Source organism: Pongo pygmaeus, chromosome 8 (assembly GCF_028885625.2).
Source record: "Pongo pygmaeus isolate AG05252 chromosome 8, NHGRI_mPonPyg2-v2.0_pri, whole genome shotgun sequence".
In the NCBI taxonomy this organism is placed as follows: Eukaryota; Metazoa; Chordata; class Mammalia; order Primates; family Hominidae; genus Pongo; species Pongo pygmaeus.
The window spans coordinates 130,011,766-130,027,387 of NC_072381.2; the positions used below are offsets into that span (position 1 = coordinate 130,011,766).

The 15,622-nt window shown below is 61.6% G+C and overlaps 1 protein-coding gene across 4 annotated transcripts in view; it reads left to right on the forward strand.

The window, feature by feature from the left end:
• LHPP (phospholysine phosphohistidine inorganic pyrophosphate phosphatase) overlaps positions 1–15,622 on the forward strand; it is a 154,724-nt gene extending 139,102 nt beyond the window's left edge. For 2 of the 4 annotated variants that reach the window (XM_054503285.2, XM_054503288.2), the window contains 2 exons: positions 14,818–14,856; positions 15,211–15,622. In XM_054503285.2, coding sequence (XP_054359260.1) covers positions 14,818–14,856; positions 15,211–15,280 — 109 coding nt within the window. In that variant the 3' untranslated portion in view covers positions 15,281–15,622. Of the gene's footprint in view, positions 1–14,817 lie in introns of all 4 variants that reach the window. The other 2 variants (XM_054503287.2, XM_054503289.2) reach the window with 1 other exon arrangement.

Sequence of the window (15,622 nt, forward strand, 5' to 3'; positions counted from 1 at the left end):
GGTCCCAACTGGGTCCCCCAGGCCTGTGTCCCAGAGACCTTCCAGGTCTTCATTCATTGATCATGCATTTATTTTGGGGGGTAGGATAGGTCCTGACGACCACGGGGCAGGGATCTCTGAGTTGGGGCTTTTGCAGAGTGAGGGAGCGAGAGGGTGTTCCAGGCAGAGGAGGTGGCAGAGAAAGGCACCAAGTGAGGCAGGGGCAGTTGGGGACATGAGTGCTGGGGAGCGGGGAGAGGGGGCAGCTGGTGGGTAAGCAGGGGCCAGCTCCAGGGCCCCCCTGTGGGCCACATTAGGGAGACAGGGTCTGGCCTTGTTGGTAGCGCGGCCCCTCGCAGTGATGGGTCCCCCGTCAGACCTCCAGGATCCTGGGTTGCTGGTTTGGTGCAGCCCTGGCTTCTGTGAGCTTTTGTTTCCATTACTGGCACCTGTAGCTCTTCCTAGGCCCCTGCCCTGGGGCAGGCACTGCTTTGCCAAAGGCACAGAGGGCTGCAGGCGGCTGGGGCAGGGTGGGGGGCTTGTCTCTTAGGGCTCAGCTTCACAGGCCAGAAACAGGGCTGGCCCGATCTGGGTGTGGGCCTGGGTGGGGTGGCCAGCCTGCCCACACCTCTCAGTCTGGATGTGGGGAGAGGGTGTGGGGAGAGGGTGTTCCATCCAGGGCAGTTGGTCTCCAGAAGGAAATTCTCTGTATCTGGGTGCTGCAACCTAGGTGCCCGGGGTCTCACACGGTGGGGCCTCCCCAGAGGAGGTGAAGTGCATGTGGCCCCTCGTGCTGGAGCTGGACTCTAGGGAGGACCAGGAGGGTGAGCTCAGGCCAGGGCGCCAAGGCCCTGAGCCCCAGGGGCCTGCCTGTCTTGCCCATCACTCCTTCACTCATGGGGAGGGACTGCCCCCCAGCCCAGATTTCTAGGAGGGCTGAGGCTCACAGGAAGCCGATGCCGGGCAATCACCCACAGTCCCCAGTGGTCAGTAGGAAGGAGGCTGCCTGCTTGTCTGCTCAGGCAGTTGGCTGACTGCTCCTGTGCTCACTAGGAGCCGAGGCCATGAGGCCACTAACGGAATGTCCCTGATCTCAGGGATCTCAGTGTGGAGGGGGCAGCACACAGGTAACCAAACAATTGTGGCAGATTGATGGGTGCCGTGATGGGGCCCACACAGTTGCCGTGGAGTGCAGGGTGGGCACCTAACTGAGGAGGCGAGGGTTGGAGGGAGGCAGGCTTCAGGGAAGACTTCCTGGAGGAGGTGACTTGTTCTTGGGGAACGAGGCCCAGGGAGCTAAAGCTTTAGGGCAGGGCAGCAGATTCAGAGACACCCACAGGGGCAGGGGAAGTGCACTAGAGTGACGTGTGCCTGGCGTGGGAACAGGGAGACGTTAGAGAATGGTGGGAGTGTGGCAGGCTGGGCCCGCCTTGCCCCTTTCAAGGAAGCAGCTGCCACGTCACACCCTGCAGTGACTGCTGCCCATGGTTTGTCGGCCCATATTGTGGGATCTTTCAGATTTTCTCAAGAAGCCAGGTTTCCAGCTCCTAATTTTGAAAAGTTCTATGTGCGCTTGACCGGGGGCCTTATGTACGTGAATTGGGTGAGGGCCTGAGACAGGCGGGTGAGCGCTTGCCCCACACTCCAGCCAGGGTCGGGGGTTCAAGGGACCACATTTGCCACGTGAGGGAGTCTCTGGAGACCACCAACCCGCTGGTGGGCGGCCAAGCGTCACCACCAGTCCCTCTCAGTGCGTCCCACCTCTGTTCTCAGCCCCTGCGGTGCCCGCAGTCAGTGGGGCAGTGAGAACCGCGCAGGAAATAGCTGGCGCCATGGTGTCGGTTCTGGTTGACAGAGTGCCACCTGGCTAAACCCAGCTGTAAATAAGCCCCGTTTCCTCCCTGTGGACAGAGACTGGTGGGTGCCAAGGTTCACGGCAAAAGCCCTTCCTTGCCAGGCCCCACTGCTCTCTGCCTGGCTGGCACACGCCCTTGCCTCAGGCCTGGCCCCCCGGGTCCTGTTGACCACCAGGCTGCAGATCCCAAGGAATGCAGGCATCTGGGTGGCCCCACGTGGAGCACCAGCCATGGGGAGGCCGTGGGCTACCACGCCCCACGTGCACTCCCAGCATGCACCGTTCCTCTTCTCCAGGTCCCGTCGGCCTCCATGTGTGCTGTGCCCCATCCCCCCCGCTGCACTGCCTCTTCGTAGTGCCCCACCTCCATCCGGGGGTGGGTGGGAGGGGAGACCCCTACCTACAGGCCTCCGGGTCTAGCCAGAGTCAACCAGCCCACCAGAGACACCCAGATGCAGGCTATGCCCCATGTGCCCAGGGAGGATTTGCTGACATGAGCCCAGATTTCGATTCTTGTGGAAGGGAGATGAACCGGATTTAAATCCCAGCTCTGCCACTTCTGGCTGTGACTTTGAGCATGGCTGTTCGTCTCTGGGGGTCTCTCTCCTCATCTCAGAGAAGCAGATCACGGTGCGCACCCCATGGCGTGCTGTGCAGAGCACATGGAGATGCCACCCACAGCTGGCTTACTGCAGAGGTGTGGGCCCATTGTGGTATCGCTGATGTCCTGGAGGCCACAAGTCTGCTAGCTAGAGGAGCCTCACCTGCGTCCCGGGGCCTGCCCACTGGCTGGTAGAGAGCTCTGGGTTGTGGGCAGCAGGCAGGCCTATTTCCAGTGAGTCTGTGGCTCCTGGGGGTGTGTAAGACCTTGGGCAGGTCCCTTCCTGTGTCTCGGTTTACCCACTAGGGCTCAGAGCCCTGGGGGACTGGCTCAGTGAGTGCCTCCTCCTGCGAGGAGAGACTTTTGTCCTTACTAGCTAGAGGGCAGGTCAGCCAGGACGGGCTCTGGGCCCTGGGCACCACCCACTGGAAGGAAAGGGGGTTCAGTTAGCCCAGCTCTGCCCCACCCCAGCTCTTCACACATCCAGATGGGGGCCAGACCACCAGGAGACTGTAGGGATCCAAGGCCGAGGGGCAGGAGACGCAGTGCGCCTCTCTCCTATTTCTGGGTTGCACCCGCCCACACATGTGCACACAGGGAAGGTGTCTCTTTTGGTTGGGGGGCACAGGACCCCACCTCACTCTTAGCTCTGAGACACCCTTGTCAGGCCTCCTGGACAGGTGAGAGGGACAGGGCAGGGTGGGGTGTGGCCAGCTGCAGTACCTGGGAGGGGTACTGGGGCTGGGGCCAGGCCAGGGCAGGATACAGTTGGGGAATCCAGGCCCCTCACCATTGCCCTGGCTCTTTGTACATAGTGCCGCCTGGGGGCGGCAGCCTAGCTGGACACCTGCAGTGCGCTCGTGCCCAGCCTCTGTGGGTGTCTGGCTCACCCCAGGTAGGAGGAAGGCGGGCGTGGGTGGTTTGGGCTAGGCAGGCCCAGCCAGAGTGCACATCTTTCTTATCCACACACACATTCCATGTGTAGGGGCTCAGGGGGAGGGGTCACCTCCTCCCTCCCCACCCCTCCTCGTTACAGACGAGCAGATGGCCAAACGGATGGGGGACAAGCACCTGACCGGGCCACTGCTCCCGCTCTCAGCTGGGCCAGCAGGAAAGGGAGTTTGGTACCTCCAAGGGAGGTCCCAGCCAGGGGAAGTGTGTCCCCATCCCTGCTCCTGGCCAGGGAGGTGAGGGACCCAGAGAGGCCCAGGACGAGGACTCCTTCAGGCCTGAGTTTTTATTTGGATTTTTTTTTTCTGCCAAGTGGCTTTAAAGCAGTCCAAGAAGGTCCTGTATGTGTGAGCAGGTTGGGCAAGGGGAGAGCGGGTCTCCAGGCTGGGAGCCTCCTTGCGGCCCTCGCCTCAGGGCTGGCATGTGGCCCTGGACCCTCCGGTCCCTCCAGGCCACCCTTCATGCCAGGACCCAGCTGGCTTCAATGGCAGGAGGTGCCCTGGGCTGGAGGGTCCCCAAGCTGGGCTCCGGGGCTCCAGGTTGACTCACAGCAGTCCCCAGGCCTGTGGGCAGAGCTGGCCTGGGAGGACACGGGCCTGAGGGCTGAGCAATCCCCGAGTGAGAACAGGTAGCTGAGGCTGGAGCCTGTGTCCACCAGGCACCTGCTAAGGCCCAGGCCTAGGGCTGGAGTGCTGGGCTCAGGTGCCATGTGAGCTCTTTGCAGGCAGGGACCAGGTCAGAGTCCTTTGTGTGCCTCTTGACCCCCAGGCCCTGGGAGAAGAGGGACTTGGGAGGCCTTGGCTGGATGCACAGGCTCTGTGGGAAGGAGCTCCTGCTCGGGTTTCTTTGTAAGCAGCACAACATGGCACCTTCCCAGAGGTACGTGGGCCTGGGCATGTCATCCCCCGACCTACTTCCAGAACCCAGGGGACAGAGGGGGCGGAGCCTGCCTGAGCTCTGTGGCCATCTCCACCCCGCCACCCAACTACCCTGTAAGGAGGCCACCGACCCTCGGGCACCTGCCAGGGACCCGGCTCAGGCCAGGTCACGGGCTGGATGTGGGATGTTCTGGGCCTTCTGCCCACCTCACTGGGCCCCAGCAAGCTGCTGTCCTGAGGGTGGCTGTGCTGGGCCAGCACGTGGACAGCAGGGAACGCCATGGGCACTGGCCTAGTGTCTGTGATGTGCCAGTGCAGACCATCTGATAAGCAGCCTTCAGAGAAGCTGCGGGGGTACAGGTAGAGGCAGATCTCCCAGCTGCATCCTCCAGGCACTTGCCAGGGCCAGGCTCTGGTGAACACCCTTCTAGAAATAACCCCCCAGGCCCCTGGGGGTCTTGGGCTCCTGGGGTTCTGATGGAAGGATGCCCCTTGCCCGGCCTCACTACCTCCACCTCATGAATCACCCTCTGTCCTTGTCCTGCAAGTCTGTCAGCACAGCCGAGCTGGCGTCACCCTCTGATGCCGGTGCCCGGATCCCTGAACTCACTGGGCAGCCGCCCCCCACACCTGGCTCCCAGCCACTGCCTTTCCAAAGCAAATGGGGACAGGGATGCCTGCCCCTCCCTGGGTAGGCAGCTGTTGCGGCCTCCAGTCGTGAGAGCCTCTGCCCCTGCAGGGTGGGGAGGAGGCGGGTGGGCCACCCACTGGGAGTCCCGGGCAGCTCAGGTCCCTCAAGAGCCCCTCGGGGAGAGGCCGCACCTGTCTCCCTTGGTCAGTGTTCCCCAGAAGGCGGTGCTGGCCTGCATGTGCCCTGGAGGAGGCGGCAGGGAGACTGGCCTCATGGGGCTCTTTTGCTGGGGCCTGGCCACCATTTTCCTTCGATTGGTACAAAGACTGTCCCTGTGAAGCTGGCCAGGCGACAGGCACAGAACCGCCTTGTTTTCTGCCTCTCACTCACCCGTTCCCTGCATTCGGCTGACAGAGCATGAGGGGGAGGAATCACTGATGACAGGCACTGGCCTGCCCAGCTGGGGGCCTTTGTTCATTCATTTGGTGGGCACTTCCTGGGTGCCTGCCCTGGGTCAGGCCTGTGGGGGGGGACCACTGAGGGCAGGAAACCTGGCCTGTCCCTCCAGGAAGCGAAGTCAACACTGGCACCTGCAGGTGAAGTGGCAGAGCAGCCCCCAGCTTTGATGGCATGGGGTGGTGGGGGGGCACATTCTGCATGCTCAGAAGAGACAGCAACTCACCCTGTGGAAGGAGCATGCAGTGGGAGATGGGGACAAGTGAGTGGGGTCCTGAAACGTGAATAGGAGTTTGCAGGTGGAGCAGGTTTCAGGAGCATTCCACGGCATAGCACGGGCAATGGCAGGGAGAGCTGGGATGTCTGAAGAGCAGCGGCCCGGGCACTGAGTGGCTGGCGTGGGGAGGGAGGTCCACGGGTGGGGCCCAGTCAGGATGGACTCATCTGCCATGCCGAGGAGCTGGGCTATGATGTGGGCAATAGGGAGCCACCGCAGTTTACACAGGGGAGGTGGGAGCAGGTGAGCATTTAGGGAAGCCACTCCGGCTGCAAGAGAGGAGAGGGGGCCAGGCTGGACGGAGGAGCTAGTGGAGGGGGAGGGGGAAGGGGAAGGGAACAGGCTTTAGCAGGAGACCTCCTGTCCTCAAGGGGCCCGGGTCACCCTGTGGGGCCCGGTGGTTAAGGCCAGCCTCCCGGTCCTGCAGCCACACGCCTCCCAGCTGTGTGCCTCCACTTCCACCTCCGAAACCCGGGCAGCAGGAGCCACCCTGCAGGCTCCTGCGCAAGGATGGGGGAGGTACCTGGAGGGCCCACCCCACATCAGAAGCAGGTCCTCAGCCAGAGACACCCAAATGCAGCCCGAGGGAGGCTGCCCCCAGGAGAGGAGAGAAGAACCCGCGGCCGTCCCGCAGGCGCCTGGGGAAATCGCTCACTGCTCCCACCTCCCAGCCAGGCCCTGAGGGCCAGGCACCTCTGGCTTAGTGAAGAAGCCACCCTGTAAAGGCCTGGTGTCTCCACGCCATTCTCGGGAGGACAGCAGCAAGGACGATGGACAGGAGCAGTGCTTGGCCTTAACGTCCCTGTTTCCGGAAGCGTCCCTGCCCCGCTCAGTCCTGTCCCGCTCCCTCTCCCATCAGTGCCCTCAGACCCCAGGCCCTTTTCTTTCTTTCCCAGCAGTGCTGACAACTGTGAGTGTGGAACTGGACTGTGAACGCTGGAGGGCAGAGGGTGGAGGTGGGAGGGGGCAGGGCCAGAGCCAGGGTGAGTTGCAGTGTCCCCAGGTGCAGGGGAAACGCCAACTTCGTGTTCAGTCTTGCCTCTTTTAATTTGTTTCATCTCAGAGTGGCCCCCAGAGCCAAGCCCTATGCTACCTTACAGATGAGGAAACTGAGGCTCGGGCAGGTGAGGAGACCAGCCCTGGGCCATGCAGTTTGTTGGGGACAGAGCAGGGTGCTCAGCTGTCTGGGGGCCTGGGCTGGGCCTGGGGCAGGGGGAGGAGCAGCACTGTGACCCCCACAGGGAGCCCTCAGCCAGGCCGGTAGGCCAGGGAAGGGCGGAGGGGCTTAACGCAGGCCCACGTGGCCAGGACACAGAACCATGGGGGCGGCCCCAGCCCCTCCCTGCCTGTTGCAGGCCCCTGCCCCTGTTCCTGTGTCCCGTGCCTGTCCCCTCCCTCTGTGTGTGTGTCTCTACTCGCCTGCCCTCTCTCCACCGTCTTTTCTCTGTCTGCGTTGTCCTCTTTCTCCCTGTTTCTGCCTGTCTCATGGTGCTTCCTGTCCCTGCCCTCCTTCCCTCCGTGTGTGGCCGTGTCTCTCTGTCTGTCTCTTCCACCTCCTCCAGCTCTGTCCCAGCAGGGCCACTCAGGGCAGGATGGTCTGAGGCCCCTCCTGCTTCACCCTCTCCGCTCTGTCCCCACTGCCGAGGACGCACGTTTGCTGGGTTTGTTGGTTCAACTTTTGTACAGTGACATCTCTGAGGTCCACAGGTTACAGGGCACTGGCCAGCGTGGGGCAGGGACTCCTCCTGCCCAGGCCATTGGACAAAGCAGAGCTGCTTCAGGGGCTTGGGGCCACTAGGCCAGGAACAGGTCCCCTTCTGCCCACCCCAGCTCCCTGGGAGACGCAGCCCACAGCAGCGTCACGTAATTAAGACATAAAAGTCCACAATTTCCGCTGCATGTGGGCAAACACCAGCCGGGTGCTAATGCAATCCTTTCTTTTAGTGGATTCTTGAATTTAAATGATATGTAATTAAACATAATTAGCCACGGACGCCATTCGGCTAGGTACATGTGCAGAGTGGGGCTGGCCGGATTCTCATTACAAAGCGTCATCTTCTATGGGGAGAACTCTTGTTCCCTCTCGGGGCTGGTTGCTTTTGCCTGGACAATAAGCCCGGCCCCAGGGCACCTGGGGAAGGTGTCCAAGGAGGGGGTCCTGGGGACCAGTCCCCCGGGGGCTCGGATGATGAATCATGGCAGTGTTTGCTGGAGGAATTTTTGTTCCGCTTCGGGCAACAAGGAGCCCAAACCTCTCACTGTTGTGGGGAGAAAAGTTGGAAATCAGATGGGAACTGGCTGCGGTACCAGAGAGGACGTCAGACCTGGGCCGCCGCCTCAGCCCCCGACTCCTTGTAAGTGTGGGCTGGGTGCACACACGGCGGCTGCGAGCAGTGCTTTGCAGCTCATCTCCCCAGACCCTAGTGGGAGCTGAGGGCAGCCCGGCAGGGCTAATCCAGGGCCATGCACACAGGCCAGGCAGAGGTGAGACCGGGGAGTGGAAGCGCCGCAGGTGCAGAGGGCAGGAGGGGGCAGAGCCGCGGCGTAGGCGTGAGCCTACTGGCCCTTCCCGCAGGCACCCTCCCTAGTGCCAGGTCTGCTGGGACTCCAGGCTGTTGGGATGCCCCCTAGGGTCCTGCTTGGAGCCTTTCTGACCCTCCCGATCCAGTGCGTGTGCTGGGCTTCCTCCCCACTCACCCTGTCCTCCCTGTGCCGCATGTAGCCCACACATCAGTGTGTGTCCATCCACCTGCCTGTCTGCCCCCCCACCAGCCTGTGTGCCCAGGGGAAGGCTCAAGGCCGGTCATGCTCCACCTCCCTGGCCAGCTCAGCCCCAGCCCACGGTGCATTCCCCTGACAGGATTGCTGAGTTTTCAATTTTAGCCACAACAGTGCCCACACCCGTGCCAACCAACCTGTCCTTGCCACGAGTATCGGCTCCTGCCCTCCTCATGGGAGCCCATGGCGCATGCTATTATGACCTTGGTCTAGAGGCAGGGACACCAAGGCACAGGGGCTTAAGGAAGTTGCCTGAGGCCACGTGGCTGGTAGGGGGTGGAGCCAGGTTTATCCTCATGGCACAGATGAGGAAACTGAGGCAGAGAGATGTTTTGCCACGGGGCTAATTTACTGAGCTAGCCAGCCCTTGTGGTTTTGTCTCTGTCTCGCTCAGAGGACCCCCCCTCTCCCGCCCACCTGCCCACCCAGCTTGCCGTGCCCTCGGCCAGAGCCAGCAGTCGCAGAGGTAGAGCTGCTGAGAGAAGCCTGTCATCTGTCCTCCAAGAGGGATCTGAGTAAGCGGAGGAGCATCAGCAGCCTCACCTCAAGGGGACCTTGGACCCCTGCCCACCCTTCATTCTGTACCAGGGCAGGGTGTGTCTGCACAGCCTGGAGCCAGGTATGGCTGGCAGCCCCAGGAAGACAGGGCCAGCCCTGCCCGGCCCAGAGCAGCCACATCTCTGCAGCAGTGGTGCACTTGAGTGGAAGCACTGGCTTCCCACGAGTAAGAACTTGAGAAGGGGCCTGTCCAGAGCCCTGGGGGATGGTGGACAGGCCAGCCCAGGGGTCCAGGCCTTTCCTGTAGGGGCCGAATCGTTACCACTTCAGGCTCTGCCAGCTTCCATTTGGTCTCTGTTGCGTATTATTCTCTTCTTTTTATACCCCTTTAAAAATATAAAGACAGGCCGCAGGTAGGATTTGGCCCTCTGGCCTACACAATGGCATCTGTGAGCATCATATGTGGCTTTTCTTTCTTTTTGAGACTCTCATCTGTCACCCAGGTTGGAGTACAGTGGTGTGATCACGGCTCACCACAGCCTCAACCTCCCAGGCTCAGGTGATCCTCCCACCTCAGCCTCCCAAGTAGCTGTGACTACAGGCGCCCGCCACTATGCCTGGCTGATTTTTGTACTTTTTTGTAGAGATGGGGTTTCAACATGTTGCCCAGGCTGGTCTCAACCTCCTGGGCTCAAGCAGTCCTCCTGCCTCAGCCTCCCAAAGTGCTAGGATGACAGGCGTGAGCTACCACGCCTGGCCCATACGTGGCTTTTTAATTAAATTTTTGAGGTATAACATTAGTAAAGGGCTCTAAAAGTGAAGAATAGGATGTTAGCCCCACCCAGGTCAAGATCTAGAACATTCCTGGCACCCCTATTCACCTTTCCGTTAGGAAGCCGTCGTCCCACACTCTGTCACTAGTCTGCCTTTGCCAGCTCTGGAGCTCTCTGTAAGTCAGTCCTGCTGTGTGTATTCCTCGAGTCTGCCCTCAGTTGCTCTTCACGTCTGGGGCTCACCCCCATTGCTGCGGCAGGAGCTCACCCCAGGTTGAGCCGCGGTGGAGTATTCCAGTGTGCGATTCTGCCACGGTCTGTTTTCCCATTCTCCCCCTGGTGGGCATTTGTCCAGTGTTTGACTTTTGCTATTGCAGCTAAAACTGTGTGGAACATTCTAGAATGTGCCTTTGGTGAACGTGAGGATGCATTTCTGCTGTGTACATACTTAGGAGTGGGACTGCAGGGTCACAAGTGGATACTGACATGCAGTTTTCCAACGTGGCCCGTACCGTAGAAGGCCTCGTGGTGATGCCGAGTCCGTATTCCAGCACTGACGCAGGATTGCGCGGTGCCCAGTTCCTATTTCAGCACTGATGCAGGATCACACACGTCTTCAATGCCCCTCTCCTAGATCGTGGATACCCTGTGTGGTATCACAGAATGGCACACACAAGACAAGAGGCCTCTAAAGCCCCGACACTGACACGGGTTGTTCTTGCTGGGGTTGCTAATGGAGCAGGTGCAGGTGAGGGTGCTGATGGAGCGGGTGAGGGTGAGGGTGCTGATGGAGCGGGTGAGGATGCTGATGGAGCGGGTGCGGGTGAGGTTGCTAATGGAGCAGGTGTGGGTGAAGGTGCTGATGGAGCGGGTGCGGGTGAGGGTGCTGATGGAGCGGGTGTGGGTGAGGGTGCTGATGGAGCGGGTGTGGGTGAGGGTGAGGGTGCTGATGGAGCGGGTGTGGGTGAGGATGCTGATGGAGCGGGTGAGGGTGAGGGTGAGGGTGCTGATGGAGCGGGTGAGGGTGCTGATGGAGCGGGTGCGGGTGAGGTTGCTAATGGAGCAGGTGTGGGTGAAGGTGCTGATGGAGCGGGTGCGGGTGAAGGTGCTGATGGAGCGGGTGCGGGTGAGGGTGCTGATGGAGCGGGTGCGGGTGTGGGTGCTGATGGAGCGGGTGCGGGTGCTGATGGAGCGGATGCGGGTGCGGGTGCTGATGGAGCGGGTGCGGGTGTGGGTGCTGATGGAGCGGGTGCTGATGGAGCGGGTGCGGGTGAGGTTGCTGATGGAGCGGGTGCGGGTGAGGGTGAGGGTGCTGATGGAGCGGGTGAGGGTGCTGATGGAGCGGGTGCGGTTGTGGGTGCTGATGGAGCGGGTGCGGGTGAGGTTGCTGATGGAGCGGGTGCGGGTGAGGGTGAGGGTGCTGATGGAGCGGGTGAGGGTGCTGATGGAGCGGGTGCGGGTGAGGTTGCTGATGGAGCGGGTGCGGGTGTGGGTGCTGATGGAGCGGGTGCGGGTGAGGGTGAGGGTGCTGATGGAGCGGGTGAGGGTGCTGATGGAGCGGGTGTGGGTGTGGGTGCTGATGGAGCGGGTGCGGGTGAGATTGCTGATGGAGCGGGTGAGGGTGAGGGTGCTGATGGAGCGGGTGAGGGTGCTGATGGAGCGGGTGCTGATGGAGCAGGTGCGGGTGAGGTTGCTGATGGAGCGGGTGCGGGTGAGGGTGAGGGTGCTGATGGAGCGGGTGTGGGTGAGGGTGAGGGTGCTGATGGAGCGGGTGAGGGTGCTGATGGAGCGGGTGTGGGTGAGGTTGCTGATGGAGCGGGTGTGGGTGAGGGTGAGGGTGCTGATGGAGCGGGTGAGGGTGCTGATGGAGCGGGTGCGGGTGAGGTTGCTAATGGAGCGGGTGTGGGTGAAGGTGCTGATGGAGCGGGTGCGGGTGAGGGTGCTGATGGAGCGGATGCGGGTGCGGGTGCTGATGGAGCAGGTGCGGGTGTGGGTGCTGATGGAGCGGGTGTGGGTGAGGGTGCTGATGGAGTGGGTGCGGGTGAGGGTGCTGATGGAGCAAGTGAGGGTGCTGATGAAGTGGGTGAGGGTGTGGGTGAGGGTGTTGATGGAGCGGGTGCGGGTGTGGGTGCTGATGGAGCGGGTGCGGGTGAGGGTGCTGATGGAGCGGGTGCTGATGGAGCGGGTGTGGGTGCTGATGGAGTGGGTGCGGGTGTGGGTGCTGATGGAGTGGGTGTGGGTGAGGGTGCTAATGGAGCGGGTGCGGGTGAGGGTGCTGATGGAGCGGGTGAGGGTGCTGAAACGGGTGTGTGTGCGGGTGAGGGTGCTGATGGAGCGGGTGCGGGTGTGGGTGAGGTTGCTGATGGAGCGGGTGTGGGTGTGGGTGAGGGTACTGATGGAGCGGGTGCGGGTGAGGGTGCTGATGGAGCGGGTGCGGGTGCAGGTGAGGGTGCTGATGGAGCAGGTGTGGGTGAGGGTGCCGATGGAGCGGGTGCGGGTGTGGGTGAGGGTGCTGATGGTGCAGGTGAGGGTGAGGGTGCTGATGGAGCGGGTGTGGGTGAGGGTGCTGATGGTGCAGGTGAGGGTGAGGGTGCTAATGGAGAGGGTGCGGGTGAGGGTGCTGATGGAGCAGGTGCGGGTGTGGGTGAGGGTGCTGATGGAGCGGGTGTGGGTGAGGATGCTGATGGAGCGGGTGCGGGTGCTGATGGAGCGGGTGCGGGTGAGGGTGCTGATGGAGCGGGTGTGGGTGCTGATGGAGCGGGTGCGGGTGAGGGTGCTGATGGAGCGGGTGCGGGTGAGGGTGCTGATGGAGCGGGTGTGGGTGCTGATGGAGCGGGTGCGGGTGCGGGTGTGGGTGCTAATGGAGAGGGTGAGGGTGTGGGTGAGGGTGCTGATGGAGCGGGTGCGGGTGCGGGTGAGGGTGCTGATGGAGCGGGTGTAGGTGAGGGCGCCGCATACTCGTCCCCTTGCCTGGTCCCCCAGGCTCATACTTTGGTGTGTGCTCATTCAGGAGCAGCAGAGTGGCCATGCTTGGGACGGCCAGCCAAGCGATCCCCACTGGTACTGGCATCTGTAGGTGCCCCTGCTTGGAGTGGGTGCTGTCAACTGCCCTTTGCTGGAAGGGGCAGGAATGTCCAGCAGTGGTGGAAGCTCTCGAAAGAACACGGGGCTGGGAGTAGAACTCAGTCAGATCCCAGCTCTGGCCTCCCTGCTGTGTGACCTTCAGCAAGTCTCTGAACCTTTCTGAGCTGTTTCCTCACCTGTTCAAGATGGGGGTGACCACTTCTTCCTTGGAGGATGGAAGGGAGAGGGATGTGAGGCTCGTGAGTGCTGTGCTCGGAGACTGTGCGGGAGGGGAAGCGGCTGTAGCCCCATACAAGCGGGTGGGCAAGGAAGTGGGGGCGCTGGAGGGGCTTAGGGGACAGGGTTCTGTCCTTGGGACCTGGACAAGAGCCAAAAGGTACACCCTCCCAGTCACAGGGGAGCCCACACTGCCCTCCCCACCCAGGGACTGCCCCTGTGGCCCCCGTCCAGGTCCATAGCCTCAGCAGTCCCTGAGGGCCAGGAGGTAGCCTCCAGGCCACTGGGCTGAGAACCCTTAAAAGAAAAAGTCCCCCTGCCCATGACAGTCATTTTAGGGTCAAGAAAGCCCTTTGCAGAAACCAAACCCTTTGAAAGGGCCAACACGGCTTTTAGATGTTGTGAGAACCAACTTCAAGCACTTCCTCTTAGACCAGGGTGGCAGCTTCCAAAGTGGGGGCGCTGCTGCCGGGAGACTGTGGTTTCCCTGCTTCTTAGGCAGCTTGGGCCAGGCCGTGGGGTGATCCAAGCAACATGTCCCTCGGTAGTGGTAGGTTTGCAGACGGGCCGGTCCCCACTTCCTGCCAAGCTCCAGCAGCGCTTCTGTGGGTGCAAGGCTGTGGGGAGGGGCCTTCTGGCTCACAGCCCTCCAGGCTGCCCACAGCCCCTAGGATAAGGTGCCACTTCCTCAAATGACTGTCAAGACTCTGGGATGGGGGCTGGGCACGGTGGCTCACTCCTGTAATCCCAGCACTTTGGGAGGCTAAGGCGGGCAAATCACTTGAGGTCAGGAGTCGGAGACCAACCTGGCCAACATGGCGAAACCCCATCTCTACTAAAATATACAAAAAAAGCCGGGCGTGGTGGCGGGTGCCTGTAGTCCCAGCTACTCATGAGGTGAGGCAGGAGAATTGCTTGAACCTGGGAGGCAGAGGTTGCAGTGAGCCAAGATCGCACCATTGTCCCCCAGCCTGGGCAACAGAGTGACACTTGGTCTCAAAAAAATAAAAAATAAAAAAGGCTCTGGGATGTCTCCACGAACCCACCTGGGGCTCTCCTCTCCCACCCACGTGTCTACCCATAGCTCCTGCCTGCCTTCAGGACTTAGCCCACAGCCCCTTCCACAAAGTCCCCTGGCAGGGCCCGGAGGCCTCTGCACTGTCTCATGGCCTCATTCCTGTGTCCTCAGCATCCAGTGAGACCTCAGGAGATGCCTGGGGAATGGTTGAAGGCTTTAGAGAGGTTGCTGCCCCAGAATCTCAGCCAGAGGGCAGCTCATCCAGGAGCCCGGTGCCTCCTCTGTTGGGTGGGCGTGGCCTCAGAGGACACCAACCAGAAGGCAAATGCTGTCACTGACATGCGGGCCCCCAGTGTTAGGGCAGGCAGGAGCTCCGGGTCTCTACCCCCAGCTGTCCCCACAGTGCACATGGACTAGGCTCCTCCCACGGGGCACTAGGCCAGGCCAGGGGTGTGGGGTGAGCCCCTGGGGAGCCCAGAGCAGGGTACACTCATGTCCCCACCATCCAAGGTGAGATGCCTGTGCTGGAGGTCCGGAGGGAGCTGGGCCGGCTGTCACTCCACCACAAGGCTGAGCAGGCTCCCAGTGGGAGACAGGTTTGGGGAGATGTCCAGGTTGAGGGCACAGTCAGGAAGGGCCATGTGTGCCTGAGTAGGGCAGGGGGAGGAGGGGGATGGCCAGTGGCCACGGGCCAGGCTGCCTGGCAGGACCTGGAGGTTTCCTCAAGCTAAGGCCAGGCCCGTGCTAGATGCTGGGAGGGTGGGTGTGGCTGCAGAGGGGTCAACGTTGGGGCACTGACTAACCTCCGGCCATCCTCTCCAGGCCCAGTGATGAGCACCATCCGGAAGTGAAGGCTGATGGGTACGTGGACAACCTCGCAGAGGCAGTGGACCTGCTGCTGCAGCACGCGGACAAGTGACAGCCTCCTGGGAGAGCCCCACCTCCTCCACCCCTGCCTCTCCTCCACCCCTGCCTCTCCTCCACCTGCCCCAGTGCCCAGAACACCTAAGGCCCTGACAGCCCTGCCTTCTGCCCTCTGCCCTGCATGGGCAGGCATTTGTTCCCTACCTGGGTGGCCTGCTTCCCTGCCTGGGCCCTGACTTCAGCTCCCTGTAGTGAAGTCCAGGAGGGTGGGACAGGCCTGTCAGGCCTCTGGGAATCTCCCAAATCCCAGAACTCACCACTCACCATGGGCACCTGGTCCTTTAAATGCAGTAAACTCCACCTAACCGGATTCAGGGGCACTGTGCCCACTGCCTCCTCTTCAGACTCTGCATTTCAGTGAAGAGCCTGGAAGAAACCCAGGGGCCTCCTATGCACAGATCTTGCAGCTCAGAACCAAGTCAGCCTCCCTGCGACTGCTCAGGCACACTGCCCACCACCCCACCCCCGAAACAATGCCAGCCCGCTGCTTTTTCTATCCTCCCAGTCACCTTTGCAGACAAAGACCAGGGGCAGCTCCCGAGGGCACTGTGAAGGCTCCCATGCCACACAGTGAGAACTGTAGCCTCTGCGTCCAAGGCACACAGGGGACTTTCTGAAGCCACTGCTGGACAGACTTGAAGGTGTCACGCCTGGTGTGTGCAGGAGGAAACTAACAGTTCAGTAAACTCTGCCTTGACCAGCA